The sequence below is a fragment of the Choloepus didactylus genome, chromosome 20 (genome assembly GCF_015220235.1).
Source record: "Choloepus didactylus isolate mChoDid1 chromosome 20, mChoDid1.pri, whole genome shotgun sequence".
NCBI classification, from domain to species: Eukaryota; Metazoa; Chordata; class Mammalia; order Pilosa; family Megalonychidae; genus Choloepus; species Choloepus didactylus.
The window spans coordinates 58,946,159-58,971,936 of record NC_051326.1 but is presented as its reverse complement, the minus strand read 5'-3'; the positions used below and the strand labels follow the sequence as shown (position 1 = coordinate 58,971,936).

General features: G+C 35.5%; 1 protein-coding gene across 8 annotated transcripts in view; it reads right to left on the bottom strand.

Annotated features, from left to right (window-relative positions):
• Positions 1-469: 469 nt before the first annotated feature.
• Positions 470-25,778, bottom strand: part of TAF1B (TATA-box binding protein associated factor, RNA polymerase I subunit B) — a 106,058-nt gene continuing 80,749 nt past the window's right edge. For 4 of the 8 annotated variants that reach the window (XM_037812994.1, XM_037812995.1, XM_037812996.1 and 1 more), the window contains 6 exons: positions 24,385-24,562; positions 23,703-23,749; positions 21,486-21,576; positions 14,394-14,464; positions 9,874-10,096; positions 472-885 (listed from right to left, as the gene is read on the bottom strand). In XM_037812994.1, the coding sequence (XP_037668922.1) occupies positions 681-885; positions 9,874-10,096; positions 14,394-14,464; positions 21,486-21,576; positions 23,703-23,749; positions 24,385-24,562 (815 nt within the window). In that variant the 3' untranslated portion in view covers positions 472-680. Of the gene's footprint in view, positions 886-9,873; positions 10,097-14,393; positions 14,465-21,485; positions 21,577-23,702; positions 23,750-24,384; positions 24,563-25,778 lie in introns of all 8 variants that reach the window. The other 4 variants (XM_037812998.1, XM_037812999.1, XM_037812993.1 and 1 more) reach the window with 3 other exon arrangements.

Here is a 25,778-nt window from a genome sequence, read left to right as displayed (position 1 = left end):
CCTAGTCCACTTCTGCTAAGTGATAGCAACTGTGAACCTCTGTGCTTTAGGAATAGCTGAGGCCAAGTATTTAGGCAGAGATGGGGCTTGAGGAGACCAGTTACTGGGTACCCCACTGCCAAGCTGGGGTGACTGCAGCAGGGAAGACATGGCTGCCCAGCCTTCTAGGCCACCCCGAGAGTGGAAGGGATCTGGAGGCACCTTCAGGCTTCCAGTGAGGATATAGAAGGCGGCTGGTGGAGGATGGAGGACAGACCTGAGACAGGATTTTGGGGGCCAGTGGTAGCTGAGGTGGCGCAATCAGCAGCAGAATTTCATCTGATGCAAGCGCTATGGTGGGGCCACCTGGGATTTACTTTTAAGGTATAAAGAGTAATTAAGTGATCTACTTTAAAAAGCAAATTTAGCTTTAAAATACAATGAATACAAATTTACAGATACCATTTATATATCTTATTGATGCTTTATTCAAAGAACATTCAAAATTTAAAAAAATAAATTCAAAGTTTACCTGTTTTCTAATATACATCTTTATAAGTACATGTACCTATGATGTATCTGTATCATACATACTCATGATAAAATTCTATTTTCCACAATTCTCTGGAATGCCATATTATAATCTGACATTATTGTCACTATTAAAATATTTTCCTGAGGAAGTTTCTAAATCATTTTTCTCAACGTCTTCTCACTTTCTTGGATCTTGAAGTTTTATTTTTCATTTTATTATATTTTGTTTCAAAAAGCCTCTTTTCAATTAAGCTCACTTCTTCATGGAGTGAGGAGGTCTTTATTCTTAGCAGGAAGGAGAAAAGACTTAGTATAAACTGATAACTCAGAGAAAAATTTGATTCTTCATAGGTTGTCACATGTTTACAATAGCTAGAAGGGGAAGAAACAGGAATAAGTTATCTTTAAATGGCAATTTAGAAATGTATGCATCTATATCTTGAACTCCCCCACATAACTTAGTAAATGTACACAGTCAGGCTTAAAACAGTACCCTGAGCCAGAAGGAAACTTAGAACAATTTGGTAAAACTCCTTAGTTCTTCAAAGGAAAACCCCTTTTAGTGCTGTTCATGTCCCGTACAAGGCACCCAGGTGGAACCAGGAGCCAAGTCTGTTGACCCCTTGCCCAGGTCCTTCCGCTCTGGTCCACCCCCCTTTATACAGGGTCACGGAACAGAAAAGCAGAGACAGACATATTTCTAAAACAAACAGAAAAAAACAAAATATCATCCCTCGCCCAAAATAAAACACTGATTTTATTACTGAACTTGCAATCCTGTATGTATTATAGAAAGAAGAGCTTACAAAGCAATTCCACTCATTTTAAAATAGTGGAACCTGAATTTGATCAAATCTCTAGCTCCCGAGGTATAGGCAACACAGGGGACAGAGGAACATATTGAATGATATCATAGACTATAACCAGCAAAAATCCAGACTGGAAAATAGTACAGAACAAATGACCTGTATATGCAATAAGCACACTGCAAAGGAAGAAAAAAGAGGTAAAGATGGAAGAACTTATGGATTAAAACATATTTAAAGGATAGAGTAACCACTTGCAGCGTATGAAGCTTATTTGGATTCTGAGTGAAACACATTTAAAAAAAAATTAGGTGACAACTGAGAAAATCCCTATTTGACAACAATATTAAGGAATTACTATTAATTTTTAGGTCTGTCTAATGGTGTTATGGTTTTGTTTAAAAATATTTATAGATGAAACGATATCTCTGGGATATATTTAAAAAATAATCTGGGGGTAGTGGGATGAATGAGTGAGCTGGGGCATGGGGGAAAAGTTTAGCCTTGTTGAAACAACTGTTGAGGTTGGGTGATGGGTAAATGGGAGTTCATTGTACTATTTCCTCTACTTTTGAATATACTTGAAATTTTCATAATGTAATATTTGAAAAAATAGTAAACAAGTAATATAAACTTTTAGATGTTATGACTTATATATGGTCCTAAATTTCTGAAAGAATGTTTATGATTTATACCACAAAGCTCTGCCACCTGTCAGCTGTGGATACCTAGTCTTGGTTCTCTCATCCATAAAATAGGAAAAATTCATGGTACCTACTTCACAGGGTTTCACATAGTAAGGGCTCAAAAAATGTTCATTTCCCCTATGCTCCTTTAAAAAGGATTTTTTTTGTTTGTTTTTGCTTAAAATCTTAAAGCTATTTTAATATTAAAAAAGCCAATATCATACAATGTTCACTAGTAGGAAATCTGTTCATTGATTGGTTTAGTAGAAATGAAATATAAGCTATTTACAGCAACTCTCACAAGTATGGTGGTCTCTTACTTTTCTTGCTTATTTTAAAATTCCAGCTATAATAAGAGAGTTTCCTTCAGACAAATTCCAAGTTAAAATGCTATGACAAAAAGGGTAAAATTAAGTTATTGTTTCTCTTCTCAGGGACCTAAGGAAAGCTCAATTTCTATACCAGAAATATTTAAAACAACAACTATAAATGGTATAGAAAAGGGCATATAGGGGAACTGCTTCAGTGATATAAGGGTTAAAAAAAATCATTGAATCAAAATATTAGGATTCCTCTAGCTATTAGATTTTTTTAACTTTTTTTTTTTTTTTAGCTAAAAAACAAAACAAAACAAAAAATCCAGTTAGAAACATCTTACTGGGATGATAAATTAAATTAAATTTTTAACATTAACTTGCTATAGTCAACAAATGTTATGCAACAAACATTTTAAACAGGAGTCACTCTGACAGTTTCAGTCATAATAACCTGAGTGTCACATTGAATTCTGAGAATATTAAGAAAAACTTGACATATAAAGATAAGTACTTACAAGTGGCAAATTTTTAAAATGGTTTTCCTTGTAATATTGGGATTCTTTTCAAAAAAATGGTTCCAAGTTATTTAACAGAGTAAGAAATTTTTATTTCTCAGTTGAACCAATGACAATATAAGATAAAGCTAAGTATAAGACAAAAATAATTCATTATTGTCAATTATTCTGCTGAGTAGAGCATGTGCCAAGTGATGTCCCTCAAGCTCTGACATTTAAAATAAATAAGTATGGTACATGTATGCTATGAGAATGTTTATACAATTTCAGGTGAGTGGATAAGCACAGGTCAAAATTGAAAAGAGGGAGGCGGTGTGAAGGTACAACCTTCCTTATGAGAAGCTCAAGTGCGTGCAAAAGGAATAGACTCTCTGAAGTCTGCACAAAAGCAATACACCTGGAGACACAAGTTAATGTTTTGGTGATCTCAAATATGCTCAAATTTGGCATATAACATACTTGAGTATTGTATTCTATCATAGTTTTAAGAACAGTTAAAAAATTCAAATGGAACTTTTATGGGACCCATAAAGCATCTTCTTGTCCTCTGGAATACAATTTGAAAACTACTACTCTATCTTGTCCTTTGGAAGGAAAGTTGAACTATCTGCCACTCTCAGGATGGTTAGGGATAGGCACTTGATTATTCATCACCCACAAACAAGTGTTTCGACCTAGCTAATTGTCAGTAACTGGCCTACTCACAGACAGGGACTTAAAATTTTGAGAAATATTAACTGCATTTAAATGCATTAAGATTGTTAGCTCTCACCTCAGCAGGTGAACTCACTGCCCTCCCCTCTACGTGGGACCCGACTCCCAGGGGTGTAAATCTCCCTGGCAACGCAGGATATGACTCCCGGGGATGAATCTGGACCCAGCATCGTGGGATTGAGAATGCCTTCTTGCCAAAAGGGGGTTGCAAAATGAGACAAAATAGTTTCAGTGGCTGAGAGATTTCAAATGGAGTCGAGAGGTCACTCTGGTGGACATTCTCATGCACTATATAGATAACACCTCTTAGGTTTTAATGCATTGGAACAGCTAGAAGTAAATACCTGAAACTACCAAACTCCAACCAAGTAGTCTGGACTGCTGAAGACGATTGTATAATAATGTAGATTACAAGGGGTGATAGTGTGATTGTGAAAACCTTGTGGATCATACTCCCTTTAGCTAGTGTATGGACGGATGAGTAGAAAAATGGGGACAAAAACTAAATGGCAAATAGGATGGGATGCGGGGGAAGGTTTGGGTGTTCTTTTTTTACTTTTATTTTTTATTCTGATTCTTTCTGATGTAAGGAAAATGTTCAGAAATAGATTGTGGCGATGAATGCATAACTATATGATTGTACTGTGAACAGTTGATTGTATACCATGGATGACTGTATGGTATGCGAATATATTTCAATAAAACTGAATTTAAAAAAAAAAAAAAGATCGTTAGCTCTGTCTCAGATAAGGATAAACAATCTCCCATATCTGAGGTGCTCTTTGGCCTCTCTCTGCTTGGTTCTCAAGGTCTGGGTGTTCTCATGATTATTTTACAGTAAAACTTTCTCTACTGAATCCTCAGAAATGAGTCCTCTTGCATAACAAAATCTTCTACATAGCTGAAGATTTGCTCTCTTAAGCATCAAAACTTTTCATTTTAACCATGAAGGATGGCAATCTTTAAAAACAAGTATGCATTTCTTGGTTGTCTTAAACAGAGCATATTCAGCATTTTTTTTTTAGCTTTACAATTATATTATTCCAAGTTGCCCAATTTTAGCATAGAAATATTAGAAAATAAAACTAAGAAAAACAAACAAAAGAAAACGCATACAGGATCTTGGAACACATACTATGCTGAAACAGAACTGCCATCAGGCTTATTTTGTTATGCAGAGCTATGAATTGTGTACCATTAACAAACTGTAATTTGAAGTTTTTTGTCTGCTTCTCATATTGTTTGTCAAAATGGATGTCAAGTACGTTTGCTGTCAACGTGCCTATTGGCCCAAGGGCCTCTCAGTCCACCTCCCCACCCTGCCTTGTTTCTTTTGTTTGGCAATCAGACAACTAAGTCTGAAAGAAACACACATAAAGAGTAAACAGGTTCTCAGAGAGGGCTAAGGAGAAAAAGTGCATAAGCTTTAGTGACTAGACTTTGTGATATTTTTATTGGCTGGCTGAACCCTTTTTTGGTTACTCTGTAGTTCTAGGTTGTGGTCTAAAATAAGCAAGACTGACAGATAATTTTGGTGCATAAAGTCATGGTATTAATGAAACTTCATCTATATGTTGTAGTTTAACCTTATACAGTTCATGCAGAGTAAAAAATCTTGGCTGTTTCATCTCTGACTATACTAAGGTCTATTTCTAACTGTCTTATATTATAGTGTTAAGTCTTAGAAAAACATCCAAAAATCCACTAATTGTGCTAGCTGGAAACCACAAAGATGTAAGGTGATACCCTAACTCACTCAGCATCAACTCTGCAAGCACAGAAGACACAAGCACACCACTTCTTAACTTACTGATCTAGTGGAAATGCTCCTCACTGACCTAGAGCTTCCAATCTCCTCCTCACAATGAAATCTTAAAATCTGAAAAAGACATTGCACTGACCACTGCCAAGGAAGGCATCACTTCAGACTCAGAGCTGACCACAGATGAGGACACCAGCGTTTGCTGCTGCTAAACAGTGTCGCTCTTTATATAGACTCAGCTAGAAGTTTTTTTTTTCAAGCAGCAGATTTTAATATGGATTATTTCATTTTATTATCTCTTACTGTATTTTCTACATTTCATTTATCTTTGATACTCAACTCAGGAAGTGAAATTCTTTAATAGAAAATTAGTTTTTTTAAATAATAATGATCATATTTATTAAGTACTATGTGACAGATACCAACTATCTCATTTAATTCTCACAAATACCTATGAGGAAGGTTCTGTTTTCCACTCATTCACTTAACAAATACATACCGAACACCTACTAAGTTTAAGGACCTGTTTTAGCCTCTGGGATTTAACATTAAATAAAACAGGAGTCCTAGCTCTCAAGGACCTTACATTCTAACATGGGGAAGCTGACAACCAAAATAAAGGTATAGAATATGTATGATACGATGTAATGTAACACATTCAATAGTGATAAACACTATACAGAAGACTGAAACAGGCAAGGGGGATAGAAACTGATGGATTGTGCGTGAGGGGAGGGTTGGTGCTATTTTAGCAGGATGGTTAAAAAAGGCCTCTCTGAGGAAGTGGAATTTGAACAAAACCCGGCAAGTGAGCCCGTGTGAATACACGGGGAAGAGCAATCCAGCAGGATGGCAGAGGCCTCTGTCTGGAGGGTGTCTGGTGAGGTCAAGGAGCAGCAGGTGGCCACTGTGAACAGAAGGGATGAGCAGACTAAGGGCAGGAGTGGGTGAGGTGAGAGGAGTAACAAGGGCAGATCAAGCAAGGTCTGTGGTGTTTACTCTGAATAAGATGGGAGCCTGGAGGTTTTGAGCAGAGCAGAGTTGGTGTTGTCTATTTTTACAACTGGGGCAACAGAGCTGTGGGTATGGTAAATAACTGGCCCACAACTAGCAAATAGCAGAGCTGGGCTATGAACAAACTGATTCTAGAACAAGTCTTCTTAACTACAGCGGAAAATTTTCTTACAGGCAATTTCTTTGTCAATATAGGAGTGAGATCAGAATAAAGTCACAGTGAGAAAAGTCTTTGTACTTAGGATTTTAGTGAGGGAAAAACATCAGTTTAATCTTTTTATTTTAAATATGAAGAAACTGAGTGATGAAGTGACTTCCAAGTCATAAAACTAGCTTACTTAATGCCTTTTCACTATTATTATATAAAATCGAACTAAAAGTAAAATAGGCAAGGAGGAAAGAATTTTATGGAATAGCCTGAATCTCTTTAGTTTCCTTTTTCCCCCAACATTTATTATGAAAAATTCCAAAGTTGAAAGAATTTCACAAGGAGTACCTGTAAGCCCTATTAATTGTCTCTGTAGTTTTAAATCTGTATATTACTCTCTACAGCTATGCTAGGACATTACATGAGGAGAGTGGGGAAAATACATATACACTCTCATGAAAGATATCTTCTCTCCAACTTAAAAATAAGAAACTTCCTTATTTATCTTTGTATCCACCTAGGATTTAGGACAAGTACTCAAAAATACTTTGTGAGTTGAATTTCAGAGCAATTAAAGAAAAAACAAATTTTGCATTTTGGGGAGCAAGTTTTTCACTCCCTCATATGTGATGAAGTTTCTTGAATCACATGAAATAAATTACCTAAACAAGAACTTATACTGCATTATTCCACCATTCACTTTTTATAAGGAATATAAAACTCTTTAGGAAAAAAAATAAAAAGAAAATAAAAGGCAGCTTATTACCAAGAAAGAAATCTGAGAATGCAGTGAACTCAATATGCCAAAGAGCTGACAATTAAAACTAACTTAAGTCAAAAGCCTGTATGTGTTTTACTTTTTGGTCATTACGGAGTTTTTACTATGTCCAATATAGATTACATCCCTCAATACAGCTTCCTATCTTTAATCCCATTTTCTCCAAACTCAATTATCATAAAAGTAAGCTTTGTTTCTTAGACTTCACATACCTATACTCAGTATATATTAAGAAAGAATCTGAACATGAAATGCAGAGGGTAGAGAAAAGAAAAAAATCAAAGCAGTAATTAAGCAATTGGACTAAATCTCAATGGTATATACTGGTGTTTTTATACTGGATATATATATACACACACAAAATAATATACTAATTTCTTCATTCATGCAATTGATTCCCAAATTTCTCATTAAAAATATGATTCTTCATCTTCTGTATTACATCCTGGTCTTTACTGGGGAATTTTACCCTCAGATGTTTGTCAACATGCCTTAGACCCTAGATATTGGGTAGGTACTATTTTAGAATTGGCCTTTTAAAATTTTTGCATTACTCTCATTTATCTGATTGCATCCATATGTGGGAAGTCAATTCTACATTTTGTAAGATGACTATTAAAACTTATTTCAGTATTTACAAGATATCCTCACCAAGCTTAAATTAAAATCTCCATTTATTTTCCTAGTAATGAGAAAGAGAAGGTAAAATCGAATTTTAATTAATTGCCTAATATATGTGCCACACATACTACTTAGTAGAGCATTATACCAAATGCTTTCAAGTACATTATCTCATTTAATTTTTGTACTAACTCAGTAAGATGGTTATTATCCAGATTTTGCTGAGAAGGGCCTGAATTAAGTCTCATGAACTGAAACAAATTTTCCAAGGCCACCCAGCTGGTATGTATTAGAGCTAGAATTTGAAGCAACTCCCCTAACATCAAATCCAGCTCATCCCACTATATTCTGCTGACTTGCCACATAATTTATAATGATTCCAATTGTTCCTTTGGTAATGTGAAGAGGTATTTTAGTTCAGAAGTCATTTATTTCTTTTTGTTGACATTTTTATTCACGCTACCCTAATAATTTATGAAAGCTGTAACTGTCCTGTAAATTTTTAATAGGAAACTTGATCCATTTCACTAATAAATGTATGGAGTAATTTAAAATACGTGGCATCAGAAACATATTTGTTCTGATGTGATTTTTAAACAGTGTGAAAAGGAGCTAAGGCTTTTTGGAGAAATGGCTGATTCCGGAATGGGACAGGGAGATGGATATAAAATAAGCCTGGAGCATCTTAATGCTCCATGAAGTAAGGAAATACTCAAAAAACAAATAGTAAAATAGATTAAATGATTGGGCATGTCAAAAGGACACACCTTGAAGGGGCTTTCACTGGCCAAATATGGGACAATTTGAGCATCAAAATAAAAAAGGACAGTAATGAATTAAGACCTCTGAGTGAAACAGGACCCACAAGTCCATGTTGATGGCAGGGCTCTTCCTTACAGAAATGCCAACTGATTCATGTGCAGGGTGTGGGTTAGAAAATCACCATTTTATAACCACAGGAGTCAAGATTGGCTTAGGTAAGACTCATCAATGAATGCTAAGTCAACGATGGAAAGTTTAATGAGAAACAGGATAGTTGCTTGGTCTTAAAGTGTCTCCCCACAGATTTCTGATTAAGTTGCAAGGGGGAAAACAGTAATTACACTGTGGAGAGAGTACACTACACCTTGCACAAGTGACCCATATCCACCTCTGAGGGCAGAGGACCATGTGTCTCCAGATGCAACTCTGAGAAGAACTTCTCACTTATTCTAGTCAGGATGCATGATCTAAACCTAAAATGAGGTAGCATCACACAAACCAAAACTGAGAAAACATTCTAGAAAATAATGACATTTTCGAAGAATACAGGCCAATATCAAAGAAGACAAAGAAAGGCTGAGGAACAACCAGATTAGAGAGATATAATAAATAAATGCAATACTTATTCCTGGACTTAATCCTATATTGGAGGAAAAAAAGTGCTATAAAGCACATTGTTGAGATTACTGACAAAATTGGAATATGGACTGCAGGTCAGATCAAAGTATCATATTGATATCAAATTTCCTGAATTTGATAACTGTAATGTAATAAGAGAATATCCTTATTCTTAGAAAATACATAAGGAAATAGTAAGAGGTAAAGGGGCATGATATAGGTAACTTGTTCAGGAAAATAAATAATATGTATTAAAAAATACTGTGTGCTCTCTTGATCAGCATTCATTTACACTTCTATTGCTTTGGCTGTTTCACTGCAGGTTAATTTAGCAAGGAGGAACAGGTTTGTGCTAATTGTGCTATATTGTCTTTCTTGATTCTTATCAGCTTTCCCCAAACTCTTTTACACACTCAGTGTATAATTCTGGATTATCCTGATTATAAGCTCACCATCTTCTAATTCCAACAAATAACCTATCTGGCTCTTATTATAGTGAATTTCTTTGAATTCCATGTGACTTTTTTTTTTTTTTTTTAATTAGAAAAGGATACTATTCAGGTCAAACTTAGTATTTCACCATGTCTTATACCTTTTGATTTCTAAAAGCATCACAAACCTTTTACAGAATTTCTGTGTACTAAGCCAATACAGTGAATTCCTGGTTGTCAGTGATTGGCCTTTCTTTTTCAGGATTCCCTGAAGGCTGTGTCCATGGAAACAAGTTCTATCAGTGTCTTCTTCAGTCCAGTTGAACTGAAAACTTGAAGGGCCTTTTTTTTCAACAACTGGTGTTGAATCCACTAGTGTGCTAAATTGTTTCTGTAGATTCACTACCATTTCTGGAAATGGAGAAACAAAGGAAAGGAATAAAGTTAAAACTAATGTTAAACCACAAAGTTTGCAATAAAAAAACTTACATGGCAAACTTCCTATTCATTCATTATTAAAAATATTTATCATCTACTATTTACCGGGCTTTGCACTATGTACCAGAAATACAATCTAGATTCAGTAACAATCTCTGGCCTCACAGACCTTATAGTCTAGCATAGGAAAGACAAACAAGTAACTACTAATTGCAGTGAAGAATGAAACCATGTAAAGAATAGAGTAGGCATAAAGGAAAGAAGTGGTCAACTCTATTGGATGGTCGAGTTCAGAAAACACTTTAGAGAAGGTCATAGCTTCATAGTTTTTTTTTCTTTATAACTTTTTATTTTGAAATAATTCAAAACTTACAGTAAAGTTGCAAAAATCATAGAGAAACGATACATAGAACTCCAATGTACACCCTCACTAGATGCTCAGTTTTACCAATTACCGGCATTTGCTACATTTGCTATATTATTCATTTTTTCTATCTATCTGTCTATTTATCTATCTATGCCGGTTTGGATGTATTTTGTTCCCCAAAATGCCATGTTCTTCAATGCCATCTTGTGGGGGCAGATGTATTAGTGTTGATTAGGTTGGAATCCTGTGATTAAGCGTTTCCGTGGAGATGTGGCTCAATCAGCTGCGGGTGAAACGTTTGAGTAAATTATTTCCACGGAGATATGGACCCCGCCCATTCAGGGTAGGTCTTGATTTAATCACTGGAGTCCTATAAAGGAGCTCACAAACAGAAGGTCCTCAGATAGCTAAGAGTGACATTTTGGAGAGCAGCCAAGAGAGACATTTTGGAGATGGCCACTGAAAGCAGACTTTTACTGATACTTTGGAGATGCTAGTCCAGAATTTGTTCCGGAGAAGCTGAGAGAGGACAAAATGCCCCAAGAGCAACATTTTGAAGAATGCACAGGAGCTGAGAGAGGAGCTGGAACACAACCCGGTATCAGCAGATGCCAACCATGTGCCTTCCCAGCTAACCGAGGTTTTCTGGATGCCATTGGCCTTCGTTCAGTGAAGGTATACTTGTGTTGATGTCTTAATTTGAACATTTTCATGGCCTTCATACTGTAAATTTGTAACCAAATAAACCCCCTTTGTAAAAGCCAATCCATTTTTGGTATTTTGCATAACGATAGCATTAGCAAACCGGGATACTATCTATCTTCTAAACATTTAAAAGTAGGTTGCATACATCATACTCCTCTAACATTTAACACTTCCATGTACATGAGATGGTCAGGTATGAGCTGAGTCTTGTAAGATAAGATGTTTGTAAGAAAGACAAAGGCGTGGAAATTCTGGTAGAAAGAGGCAAATTAGAAGCAAAGAGAATGAAGGATGGTGTGTGAAACACCTAGTGAAATGGGCAAGGATCCAACTGAGGAAAAACTTATGCACTATGATAAAGGATTTGGATCTTTGTTGACAATAGGGAGATTACTAAGGGCTTTAGGCAGAGAACTAATATGATCAGATGCATGTTTTGGAAAGATCACTCTTTAGAGGATGGAGAGAATGGACTGGGGTTAAGAAAAGCAAGATGAAGTCAGAACAATTATGAGGCTATTTAAGTATGCAAAAGATGTGGAGGGTCTGAACTAAGGCTGTAACAGTAAAATTCGAAATTGAGGGTAAAGTGGGTGGAGGTGATAACTCCAAAATACAAATGAGTATCATCCTCATGAAAGAGACCACTTTGGAAAGGAAAACACACCAATGAAGTTGCTATTAGTCGAAACATTTTGGAATTCCCATGGTTACAATACTTTCAGAGTCATTTAATTCATTCACTCATCCAACAAGTATTTACTGAGTACCTACTATGTCATAGGCACTGTTCAACCAGAGAAAGATGTCTGCTCTTGTGAAGTGTATAGTCTAGCAGGGGGAAATACACAATAAACAAGGACCATAATAAGTAAGTTAAATCAAAATGTATGTTAAAAGAGACATGGAAAAAAGAAAAAGTAGAGCAGAGTGAAAAGGATCAGGAAGAACTGGGGCAGGAAAATTACAAGATGAGCCTAGGGCATCTTATAATGTTAGAAAGTAATGAAGTGCACAAAAATTAAAGGGATAAGAGCATGTCAAAGGGTCACAGGAATCAAATTGAAGGAACTCCCAATGGCCAAATTGGAACAATTTGAGCAAAAAAAGAAAAGTAGTATTAGATTATGATAAATATACATGAGTGCAAATGATTGAATAAATACTTAAATGGGGGAGAAGAGACAAATCTTCCTTCCAGAAGAATTCCAAATAATATACGTAAATGCTCCCTTCAGGAGGAAGATCTTCGTCTACCCCAGCTTTTTGTGTGTGGGCTGGACAGTGGCCCACTTCCAAAGAATGGGATGTGAAAAGGGAAAAACAGTATCTTTACAGCAGAAAAACCTGGTAAACATTATCTGAACCAAGTGAGGAAGGTTAGCACCACCAGTGATGTCAAGTGGACATCACGTATACACGACGTGATGACAAAGGTGTTTCGCCTCTATGGTCCTTCTCTCCAAAACCCATTACCCCAGTCCAACCATGAGAAAAAGATTAGACAAACCCAATTTGGGGAACATTCTATAAAACAAGACTTCTCAGAATTGTCAAGGTCATGAAAAATAAGGAAAGAACGAGAAACTGTCACAGGCCAGAGAAGACCAAGGACATATGACAACTAATTGAAATGTGGTATTCTGGATTAGGCCTTTGAACAGAAAAAAAGACATTAATTAAAGATGGTGGTATCTGAATAAAGACTTGAGTTTACTAGATAGTAAAGTACTAATTTTAGTTTATTTTTTTAAGAAAAGGGATTAGGAGGTCAGAAGAGCTGGGGTGGGAAATGGGGCAGGTTCCATTGGAGCATGGGTTGGATTAATGGAAAAGGTGAATATGAGCAGACTTTAAGGTGAATGAGTTAGCCAGGCAGATAAAAGAAAAACAAAAAAAAAATTTTTAAATGGAGAAAAAGCATTCTAGACAGTGGGACCTGCCAGTGCATAAACCCTAGGCAGGAGTGTGCCTGATGTCTTTGAGGGCATATAGGGAACTGCAAAGAGGCCAGCGAAACTGGGGAGAGAATTTTAGAAGATGACTGTAGGAAGGAAATGTGAGTAGGGGGAGCAGATCATGTGGGGCCTTGTAGACCACTGGTAGGATTTTGGCTTTCTACTCTGAATGAAATAAGGGGCTACTGCAGTTTTTTTTTTAATGGAATTTTATTGAGATGTACTCACACACTATACAACCCATCCATACATCAATGGCTCACAGTATCATCACATAGCTGTGCACTCATCACCATGACCAATTTTAGAACATTTTCATTACACCAAAAAAACAAAAAAACAAAAAACAAAAACAAAAAGACAGAGAGAGAAAACTTCTCCAAACATCCTATACCATTTATCTCCCCCATCCATTGACCCCTAGCATTGGAGTGGTACATTTGTTACTGTTGATGAAAGAATATTAAGATAATACTGTTAACTACAGTCCATAGTTTTCATAGTTTTTCCTATAAACTACTCTATTATTAACTTCTTGTAATAGTTTCATACCTTTGTTTGAGCTCTTGGAAGAAATTTTTTATATTTGTACTGTTAATCACAGTCATTGTCCATCACAAGATTTACTGAGTTATACAGTCCCATGCTTTAACCTCTGGCTTTCCTTCTGGTAACACATATGACTCTAAACTTCCCCCATCAATCACCTTCACAAACCGTTCCACACAGTTAATCATACTCACAATAATGTGTTAGCTATTGCATTTTATGAGCCATTCAAGAAAATCATTTTGAATTTACTTTTAATTTTTGAACACAAACAGTATTGTCTAAGATGTTATCAATTTTATTTTATTCACCACACCTGGCTTCAATACCTGCTCGTTACTAACAGAAATCACACGCAACCCAAACGAAAAAATTTGTAGCCACTGAGAGTAAAAACAAAAGGTATAAGACAATCTAAAAGGAAATTCTCCAAAACAAAAAGTTCCAAAAGTCATAGAAATACAGGATTTTAGATTTTTTGCTGGAAACTTAAGCTCTATTTTGAAGTATGACATGTTACTCATATAAATAGATGGATTCCTAGGGCGATTTCTTGAAGGGGATAATGTTTCTTTGGATGTATATATGCTCTGGAACTTTTGTTAAGAAGTATAATAAAGTCAAGATATTTAGCTTTTCTACAACTATATGGCTACTGAGCATTACATTAATAAGAGAAAATTCAACTCACCTCTTCTTTTATATACTACTGATTTGTCGATGGATGAGTGATAGAGTGGCTTTTCACTTTTCCAAAGGTACCTAGACAAGAAAGAAAAAAAATTAGAGCGGGATGAAGAAGAAATAAACCTTAACACATTTCAGAGAACAGTTCTCTGAAGCAGTATCTGAAATCCCTGATATTCTGTGTAACACCTCTGGTTTAGAATGGCTGATTGACACATATCTCTAGAGCTAAAGTCTTAGAAGCAAGCAAGCAGCACTGGATTAAACAGCAGGCCAAAAGAACAATGTGCTTAAAGCCTCCCCTATGACATTAAAAAAAAAAAAAAAAGCTATTAATTATTTAATAAACTTGGAGATGGTTTCCCTCACCATAAAATTCCCTTGCTGTTCGTTTTTCTAAAGTAAGTGGAGCCACCTAAGAAACAACTTTTCCTCCTTGCCTTTGCACCAACTGCCCTTCTGCTGAGAACTAAGTCGATAGTATTTCTGATTTTGAAAACTATTAAAAAGGTAACAATTATTAGATGAATTTCTCTTTGGCACTAAACTGGGAATCTATCCTATCTACTCCTGGTGGGAATGAAAAAGAAAGACCTGGATTCAGCATGACATAGCCCTGATGGCCCCTGCACTGACGAACTATTCTTACCTAGAGAAGTCCAGCCAGGGAGGTTCCACTGTAAAATGGGGACCCTGGATTGGCTCCCCCCAGGGAAGACACCAAAAGTCATCTGGGGTTCCTCCAGATTGGGGGCAACCAGCCCTAGACTCAGGCCAAAAGGAAGAGAAACGTTCTATTTCTGGTTCTAGTGGTCACTGATAGACTGCAAGCAGGTGCTGCTGCTTTGAAACAAAGATCACCTAAAAGTTCACTTTTTTTGGTCTTATTTTCATTACCTCTGAGTTCACAAAAGTAGAGGGTTTTCATAATTTATAGTGAAAAATAAATACTAACTTCTTGATTTTAGGCTATTTGCTTATTTTGAGAGTTACTGTGGCACATGAGAAAGAGTAATGAGACAGATGATGTGGCTCTGACCCTTTCTCATGGTATGATCTTGAGTGAATGATAATGAGAAATTATGGAGATTCTCAAAGGCAGAGACTGAATCTCACTCTTCTTTATCGAGTGCTGGCAGTAACTGGGACAGAGTAGGAACTCATGTAAATATCTGTTGAAGACTGAACGGATGAAAAAATGAATAAACAAATGAATTTAGCATCTCTAAACTTGGCTGCTACTTTCACAGGGTTGTTGTGAGGAATAAATAAGAGAATGTATGTAAATGTTCTTAAAATACCATATAATTGTTAGAAATGCTATCCAGTGCTTCACAAAGTACATGGCTAGTAGACACTCAAGAAATATTTGTGGACTTTCTAGAAAAGAAGCTGATAAGAAGAGAAAATCAGACATATAAATAGCTTTTATTTTTGAATGTACAGTATTCTATAATTTGTAATTTTTCATCACTCCTTTTCAATGCTGGGAAAGAAAATGCATATAAAAGTAAACACTTCGGTCGTATTATGATAGCAAATTATCATTTTAACCAATTTGAAGACTTGAGATTTTTCTCAAGGATTTTTAAAAAAAACTTGATAAAATCAGTAAAATTGTAACTTTGCATAAAACAGAGATGTTAATTTTCTACTTTGAATTCTCATGGTGACTTAAAATGTTAAGAAGAGAAATGCAAATTCTCTATCAGATAGCAGTAGCAATATAAGCAATGTTATTTAGGAGATGTTCTTCCTGTAAATTATGTGTAAGCTAAATTTTAGTTAATCATATGACATTTAAAATACAGCAGGGAGCTTGTAAATGAGTCTGTGAGTTTTTAAAATATATTTTCATTATTTTCTTAAATAATAAAGAAATAAAACTTAAAAAAAAATGCTCATGGTGAAAAAAAAAAAGTCTCAAGCAATAAAGAACTTCCCTAAACTAAATGGTTCAATCCCATTCCCTGGGAATGCTCGTGGTTAAAAATTCCTTGTGACTACCCTAATCTAGATAGATGTGTCTTATGCATTCATAATATATGACTACACAGGTGGCAATTATTGCTATAATCAAAGAGGCATTGTTATTTCTTTGGGGTCATATTCTCAGAGAATGGTAAAGGTGATCTAAAATAACAATACTCAAATTAACTGTTTAGATACCCCTTCTGAAACCAAAGCATCTTCTAAAGTCTGCTTTGCCTGCCTCTTCTCATTACATAAAGCTACAAAAACTAAGATGTGCCACAGAGTCCTTAGGTTTTCTAGCTTGAAGTTATCTATATGCTTCCTTCCACTCTCCATACGCTTTGCTCCCCATTTTTTAAATGGAGATATAATTTATGAATAGTAAAATCCACCTTTTTCAGTGTTCAGCTCTATGAGTTGTGACAAACATACAGCTGTGTAATCACCACCACAATTAAAATACAGAACAGTTCATATCTAAAAAATCCCCAAATACCCTTGATAGCCAACCCCTCTCCACACCCTCAAAACCTGCAATCACTTATCTGTTTTCTGTCCCTTTAGTTTAGCCTTTCCCAGAGGTTATACAAAAGAAATCACTCGGCAGTAGCCCTTTGAGTCGTTCATTTAGTGTAACGCACTTAAAATTTATTCGTATTAATGGGTGTATCAGAAGTTCATTCCTTTCACTGTATGAACAGATCACAGTTTGCTTACCCATTCACCATCTGAAGGACATTTGGGTTGTTGTCACATTCTGGCAATGATGAATAAAGCCATTTAGAAACATCCACATACGGATTTTTGGGTGAACTTAGGTCTTCATTTCACTTGGGTGAATATCTTTATGAGAAACTGCCTAAATGATTTTCAAAACGGCTGTGCCATTTTGCATTCCCTCCATTTTGTTTTGTTTTGATTTTTTGGCCATTCTATTTGGTGTACAATCATTTCTCATTGTGGTTTTAATTTGCATTTCCCTACTGACTAATGACACTGAGCATCTTTTCATGTACTTATTTACCATCTAGATATCTTTGATGAAGTGTCCATTTAAACGTCTTGCCAATTTAAAACACTGGATTGTTTGTTTTCTTATTGTATAAGGATTCTTTACATATTTAAATACAAATCTTTTATCAAAGAGGTGATTTCCAAATGTTTTCTCCCAGTCTGTAGCTTCTCATTTTCTTAACAGTGTCTTTCGAAAAACAGAAGTTTTTACTTTTAACAAAGTCTAATATATCTACTTTCTTCTTTTATGGATCATGCTTTTGATGTCACATCTAAGAAAGCTTTCTCTAACCAAAGGTTAACAAATATTTTCTTCATATGCTTTTTAATTTTCCTCCATGTTCCCCTAAACATCTTCCACAGTAACTAGAAGTCATTAAAGCAGCCTCTTTAACCATTTGCTTTCAACTATTATTGGTGTTGAAAATTCTTCTCTTTCATATTCTCATGTATAGGGACCCGTGCTTAACTATAGCAACTGCTTTGATGACAACGAGGAAGATGATGTCCAGAAGAACAGAGAATAAATAGAGGTGGGATAGGATGGAAGAGAGGGTTCATCAGCATGCACGGGGCCCCTGTGCCCAGCACTAGTTAGTACCGGTAACATGCTAGCTGAGGCCTCAGCACACACTCTGTGGAGTCTTGGTAATGCGTCCCCTGGACAGTCTCTTCCTGGGTGCCTGACATCTCTTTGGAAAATGCCATTTTATAACAAGACTGACTTACTTTGGTCACTAAATTCTCCCCTAAACTAACTAAAATTCAGTGTGTCTTAGACATGCAATTTGATTGGAACTCTGCAATCTGAATTTGGGCTCCAATCACTACATTTGGGGTATAAGTAGATACCTGACCTGGGTGAATGAATGCCTGGTCACTACCGAGACGCCCGGGTAGCGTGGCCCCAAGCCTGAGGCCTCTCGGTCTTGGTCAGGACTAACCTAGCTGGCACCACAGAAAGGAAGGCCCCATGGCTGATGCTTCCAGACCACATAAAACAATGCAACAAACTCCTGCTCTTGTTGCTACTCTTGTATCCACTGTGACCCACTAACTCAAGAACCATTTCTTCTCCAACAAGCAAGAGGAAGACTCAGTTTCTAGGGGAAACACAAGCTGTCAGCATAAGTTCACCTCCCACCTCTTCTCCTTAACACATGGGCCAAAACTGAATAGTGAGAAACTGTTACTCTTCTCCCCTTTCTGGCAAGGATCCTTCTCCCCACAGTTCCTTATCCACTCTTGTGAATCTGTTTCTCTATTTAAAAGTTCTTATAAATTTAGAGGAAAAATAATCTTGTTTTACCTCTGAAACTTGAAAATTAGTTCTTAATTAGAAGAATATATTATTATCCTTATTTTATTGATGAGGAAACTGATCATTTTAACCAATTTGAGGGACTGTTACTTTTCTCAAAGGATATAAAATTACTTGTGAAATTAACATTATCACAGCAACGAACAATCTGAAAAGGAAAACAAAACAAAACAAAAATTCTATTACAATAACAACTAAAAGAATCAAATATCTAGGAATAAATTTAACCCAGAATGTAAAGGACTGGAACACAGAAAACTACAAAACATTGCTGAAAGAAACTAAAGAAGATCTAAATAAATAGAAAGATGTTCTGAGTTCACGGATTAGAGGACTAAATATTATAAAGATGTCAATTCTATCCAAAGCTATTAGAAAGATGTCAATTCCATCCAAAGCTATTCAACAAAACCAACCAAAATTCTAACAGACTTCTTCACAGAAATGGAAGAACCAACTATCAAATTCACATGAAGGGACAGAGAGCCCCAAATAGCTAAAAAAAAAATCTTAAAAAAGAAGTGCAAAGTTGGAGGGCTCACACTTCTCTACTTCAAAATTTATTACAGAACTACAGTAATCAAAAGTCTGGTAATGACACAATGACAGACATAGAGACCAATGAAAAAGAATTAAGAGTTTAGAAATAAATGTTCGCGGATGGCCAACTGATTTTTGACAAGTGTGCCAAGCCCATTCAGTGGGGAAAGAGTAGTCTCTTCAACAGATGCTGCTGGGAAAACTAGATATCTACAAGCAAAAGAATGAAAGTAGACCCCTACCTCACACCACATACAAAATTTAACTCAAAATGCAAAATGTAACTCAAAATGGATCAACAAACTATGCACAAGAAATAAAACTATATAACTCTTAGAAGAAAATACAGGGAAATAACTTCAGGATCTTGTATTGGGCAATGGATTCTTATACCTTACACCCAAAAACATAAGCAACAAAAGAAAAAAATAGATAAACTGGACTTCATCAAAATTAAAATCTTCTGTACATCAAAGAACATTATCAAAAAAGTAAAGGCAGCCAACAGAACAGGAGAAAATATATGGAAACCATATATCTGATAAGAATTTAACATTTTTAATATTAAAAATGGGCAAAGAACTTGAATAGACATATTTCTCAAAGAAGATATACAAAGTCATTAAGCACATGAAAATATGTTCAACATCATTACCCATTAGGGAAATGCAATGCAAAATCACAATGAGAAATCACATCCATAAGAATGGCTATTATTTGAAAAACAAAACAAAACAAAACAAAAAACAGAAAATAACAACTGCTGGCAAAGATGCACAGAAATAGAAACCCTCGTATATTGTTGGTGGGAATGTAAAATGGTACAGCAGCTGTGGAAAACAGTTTGGCAGTTAGATCAAAAATTAAACAGAGAGTTACCATATTACATGGTAATCCCACTTCTAGGTATATATCCAGAATTATTGAAAGCAAAGACTTGAACAGATTTCTGTACACCAATGTTCACTGCAGAATTATTCATAACAGCCAGAAGGTGGAAACAATTCAAGTGTCTATCAATGGATGGATGGACACACAAAATGTAGTACATACATGCAATGGATATTTTTCAGCTATAAAAAGGAAGTTAGTTCTGACACATGCTACAACATGGATGAACCTTGAAGACATACTGAGTGAAATAAGCCAGACATAAAAGGACAAACATTGTATGATTTCACATACATGAAACAGCTTGAATATGCAAATTCAGAGAGACAGAAAATAGGTTACAAATTATGGGTGGGTGGAGGAGAGGGATGGGGAGTTAGTGCTTAATTCTGGGTACAGAATTTCTGTTTGGGGTGATGGAAAAGTTTTGGTAATGGTTAGCAGTGATGGTAACACAACAGTGTGAATGAAATTAATATCACTGAATTCTATACTTGAAAGTGATTAAAATAGGAAGTTTTATGTTGTATATATGTTACAATAAAATTTTTTTTAAAAAATTAGTATTATATGTTTATATAAAATACAGAGATGTTAACTTTTTCTTTAAAGTCTCACAGAGATTCGACGTTGTAAGAATAGAAATGAAATTGCTTTGATCAGAGAGCAACAGAAATGTACTCTATATTACATGAGATGGTGTCTCAGAAAATTTACAAACGAACTAAATTTTAGCAAACTGAGCTATGAAGTTTAGTAACTTGCCTAAGGTCATACAGCTAGGATATAATGCAATTTAAACCCAGAACTGCCTGTATCTAAATGCATGCTCTTTCCACTCTACCACAATTGAGTGAGAGTTCAAGGAAAGTCAGACAGTGAGATAGACTGAATTAAATATAACCTCTGTCTGCTTTCTTTTGTTTTATTTGCAAAAGGGTCTTTATTTGTGGGAAACATTCTAATTGTATATGTCACAGGATGACCTTACAATCTTTGTAATATTGGGAAGAATAGATGGAAAATGATCAACTTTGAGAAAGGAGGAGGAGGAGGTGTGTTAGAAGTGCAGATGAGACTCATGCAAGTTATAAAACGTTAATTATTAAATATAATGTAGTACCCTGGATTGGATCCTGGGACAGAAAGAAATACTGGCTAAATCCAATATAATGTGGAGCTTAATTAACAGTTAATAGTAACATAAAAAAGAAAATAGTTAATTAGAATGTATGGCTAATATTTCTAGAAAAACAGTCAAAATGATGATGAGTCTATACTAACAAAAGTTGGGTTTTCTAAAGTAATAGATTCTGAAATAAATAGGTAAATCCAAAACTAGAAGAAAGAACATACTTGGCCCTGGCTTGCTCCCATTTTTGTTTCTTCTCATCAACAGTTTTCTTCATAACTTGGTACCACTTTCTGAAATTAAACCATGGCTTATCTGAAAGACATGAATTCCATGATTTTTAACCAAATAAATCATATTATAATAAAATACACTGTTCCTCTGAGTCTTCAATTCATTGACACAGCTAAATATTTATATAATGTTTTTAGAGTTAACGGATGGAGTCATTGTCTTCATACTCTAATAGACTCTCCCAAACAGTCCGTCACTTCCTCCTGTGTATTCTCACCTACATTATGGCCCTATTTAGATTAATACTGAAATAATCTCTTTATATGTATATTTCTCCTAGACTTCACTATTATCTCCTTGAGAATAAGAAATATATCTTGTTTGTCACTACACAATCAGGCCTTCTCCTCCCAAACCCAGCAGGGCCCAGCACATCAGGTGATGCTCCAATATGCTTGATGAATAAATGAATACAAGGAACAAATGACTGATAAATGTTTGAAATGGTACTGCTGTAGCTGAACCCAGACTTTTAGTTTCAGAAACTCCTACCCGTATTCTTCCTAATCCTAATTCAAAGAATACAGAGATAAATAAGAAAGCAGATTGCATTGGACAGTTGTGAGTGTATGTTCAAGATGTAGAGGTTGGAGAAACAGTAGAATTGAGTGCAAGAAAGTACTGTACTATAATTCACTCCTCACTCTTTTATCTGATGCATATGGGAAGAGTAGGGATGGAAAATGGAAATGAAAAAGTAAAACAGAGAAATTACAGAGTGAGGGAATTAGAAGAAAAGAAGGTTGATAGGAAGATGGCAGAATAATAGATTGATTTTTTTACAGACTCTAATGAAGACAGTACCTATCAATGTCTAATTAGAAATCTTTTGAACTAGCCAATAAAATCGTCAGTTAATCCAATAAGGTCTTGTGGGCCAAACAGCCATAAAGGAAGAGAAACTACCAAGAGAACTGTAAGGATAGAGGAAAAGCGTCAAAATTAATGACTTATTGTTCTGTGAACTTGAGTAAGTCACAACTTCTCTTACCCTCAATTTCCTCATCAATAAAGTGGAGGCAGCAGGGGAAGGTGCTGGGCAGGGGAGCAGAGTGAACAGGGGCCACTATGTTTGCCCTGCTGACAGCATAGATTTATTGTGAGGACCACAAGGGAGCTAATATATCCAAGTGCTCTAATTATTCCAAATATCTACACAATCTACTGTGATTCTTTTGCATTAAAAGATACATTAGAAGACATGTAGTTCAACCTTTCAGACTATTTAGGAGCCAACATGGAACAATGTGCACAAAGAAGTATTTTATTTTGCACATATTCTAGATAAACCACTCAAACTGATTACATTAAATCCAAGCTCCTCAAACCAATGAGCATAAATCCTAGTTAGAACAATTTAGAAACTGGAATTGAATTTAAGAATTCACGTAGCCATCAAACATTAATGAGTGGCTCTTAGGCCTGTCACGAGGTTAGGTACTAGACACATAAAAAAAGGTAAGATATGGTTCCGTCCTCTAGAAGTTCACTTATCTGTCTATCACTTATAATACTTACAATATGCCCAATGTTCTTCTAAGTAAATTATAAATATTAACAATCTAATAGGGCCTAACAATATACTTAGGCCACTAGTTATAATTCAATGTGCTAAACATATAATAGAAGTTTGGACAGGTGTGAGTGTGGCAGGAGTAATTAGTTTTGATTTGGGAAGAAATGAGGTTGGGAGAGGGTATTTAGAGTGGGTTGAAGAGTGATACTTATACTGCATCTTGAAAAATGAAGAGAGATTTTCCAGGCACCAATGAGCAGTTAGGGAGTAAGAAGGAAATAGCACTTTAGGTAGAAGGACCAGCATAAGCAAAAGGCTGAAGGTATTAGAATAGACTGCATGACCACAAAAACTGCCAGTAAGTTCATAGTCTAGTATGGCCAGTGAGTAGAAACTGGGAATAAAAAAGCAGGCTGGATTCTACCATACCATGGTAGGAAGTCACCAGAGATTTTTTAGTAGCCCAGAAATGTAATTAGATCATTATATAGTAAGATAATCCTAGTACAATTTGTATATAAGTGTATGTAAATGTATATATGCAGAAAACAATTTTCCTATATTAAAAGAATTATCTTTTAATTCATCATTTACAATTACTTTGAATTCAATTGGTTAAACAATTGAATACCTTCTTTGTTCTTTTCATTATATTTTTCAGCAAGATTCGACAAAGACCTGCAGATAACAATAAACAAGTAAATTTATTTAGAAATCACTATTTGAAAACAGTTAAATTTTGAATTCTTCTGAAAGAAAAGTGTAGAACAGTACTTGAAACTGTGGCCAAATTTTAATGGAGAAGCAATCACTGAAAGAGGCAAGAAAACACTATAAAAATTGCCATTCTTTGTTGACATTTGGGAAAGGGTCATATAACAAGATTCTTTTACTTTCTAACATAATCTTTGAGTGACACATAGTACCAGTAGCCTAATGGCCTTAGGTAAAGTGCTACATGATTTTTTAGGATTTATATGACACTTTAAAACTCAGGATTCAGTGGAGCAATGAGAAACATGTTTATATATCTAAAAATTAGGAATGAAACAGGATATAAGCAACTTACTAAGAAAGAATGAAATCCTGACAACCAGGTGAGTCAAAATATTATGTAAGCAGTAATTGTTGCTACTATTCATATTCAATGTTCTGTAACAACTCAGAGTTTCCATTTTCTTGTGAGTTAATTATGGATTTCTTTAATCCAAATATTGGGTAAAAGCAATACATTTTGTTTTATTTAGCTTTTTTCCCTACTAAGATCAGCACAATAAAGAGTTACTTCTCATAAAATGAAGACATACACTTACCATTCTAAACTGTCATCCAATAAAAAGAGCAGTTTCAATACTACTACAATGACAGCTATAGCTTGTACATCATATTTAACAGTTTTTGCCATTTTAGCAATAGGATCAAATGTCAGAAAATCCACTTCTCCTATTCCAGATATTTTGACCACTTGGCAGGTAAAATTGTGCATTTCATCTGTTGAAGAACAAAAGAGTAAAATGTGAATTAAATTCTTTGGCTAACTAAACCATACTAATGTGTATACACATAATTTTTGAATTGATTTATCTTAAAACATGATACCATGCTAGAACTCGGACACACACATTTCGTGAATAAAGTGACCCAAAAAATCATATCCCTATAGGAAAACTAGTATCAGTAGAATCTAGGCAAGGCATTTTTCATTTTGACTTCTTAAAACACCTATTATTTATATGACACATCTTGGCACCTAATTCAACTACGTATCAGTTCTATATTGTTTCATACACGTCTCTTATCTGTGTTTTGGCAGCAATTTGCACTTTCCTGAGACTAATTTCCTTCTAAGATCAAGAGTTTCTCTAGGAAAAGTACACTTGGGGGCTGGCATCACGGCTAGCACACTGGAGGCCCTCACCATGTGTCTAACTAGACGTACTGCTTTCCTAAGGAAACTATATGCTCAGCAATACTGCATCTATTACTCAAGGCTGAATAATGTGGTTCTTAGAACCAGAAAACCTAGGCCTATATTTAGGCTTTCCAATCATAGCTTTATGACAATGGATTAGAGCCATTTAACCTCACATTCTTCACTTGTAAAATGGGTTATGGTGAAGATACACCAAGATTAAATACGACAGTGTAAATAAATACACTTTGCAAACTCTAAATTACTAAACAAACTTATTTACTAACTAATCTAAGTACCTAAGATGAACCACATCCTATTCTAAGTAACTTCAAGTATAACAAGCTATTATTATGAGAGTGTAATAACTTGTGTGGAATTGAACTGAGCCACCCACACACTCTGTCACAATGTCCTGTGGGCTTGATGGCCTTAATACAGTACACAGTACAGTGGTTAACAGAATGGGCTGTGGAGCCACACTGCCTGAGCAGGACTTCCTGCTCCCTCACTTCCTAGCTGTGATCCTGGATACAAGTGACACAATCTCTCTGTGCCTCAGTTTTTTTCACATGTATAAAACAGGAATAACAGTAGTACCTACCTCACAGTTATTGTGAAGATTAAACAAATGAATATACCTAATGCACCTAAATCAGTGTCTGGCATATAGTAAGCACTTAATAAATGTCAGCTTTCATGCTTTTCTCCATCTTCATTCTTGCTCCACTGCTATGTGTAGTTCATCCCTGTAACTGATATCCTTTCCTCTAGCCTTACCCTGCTTTGATCCAA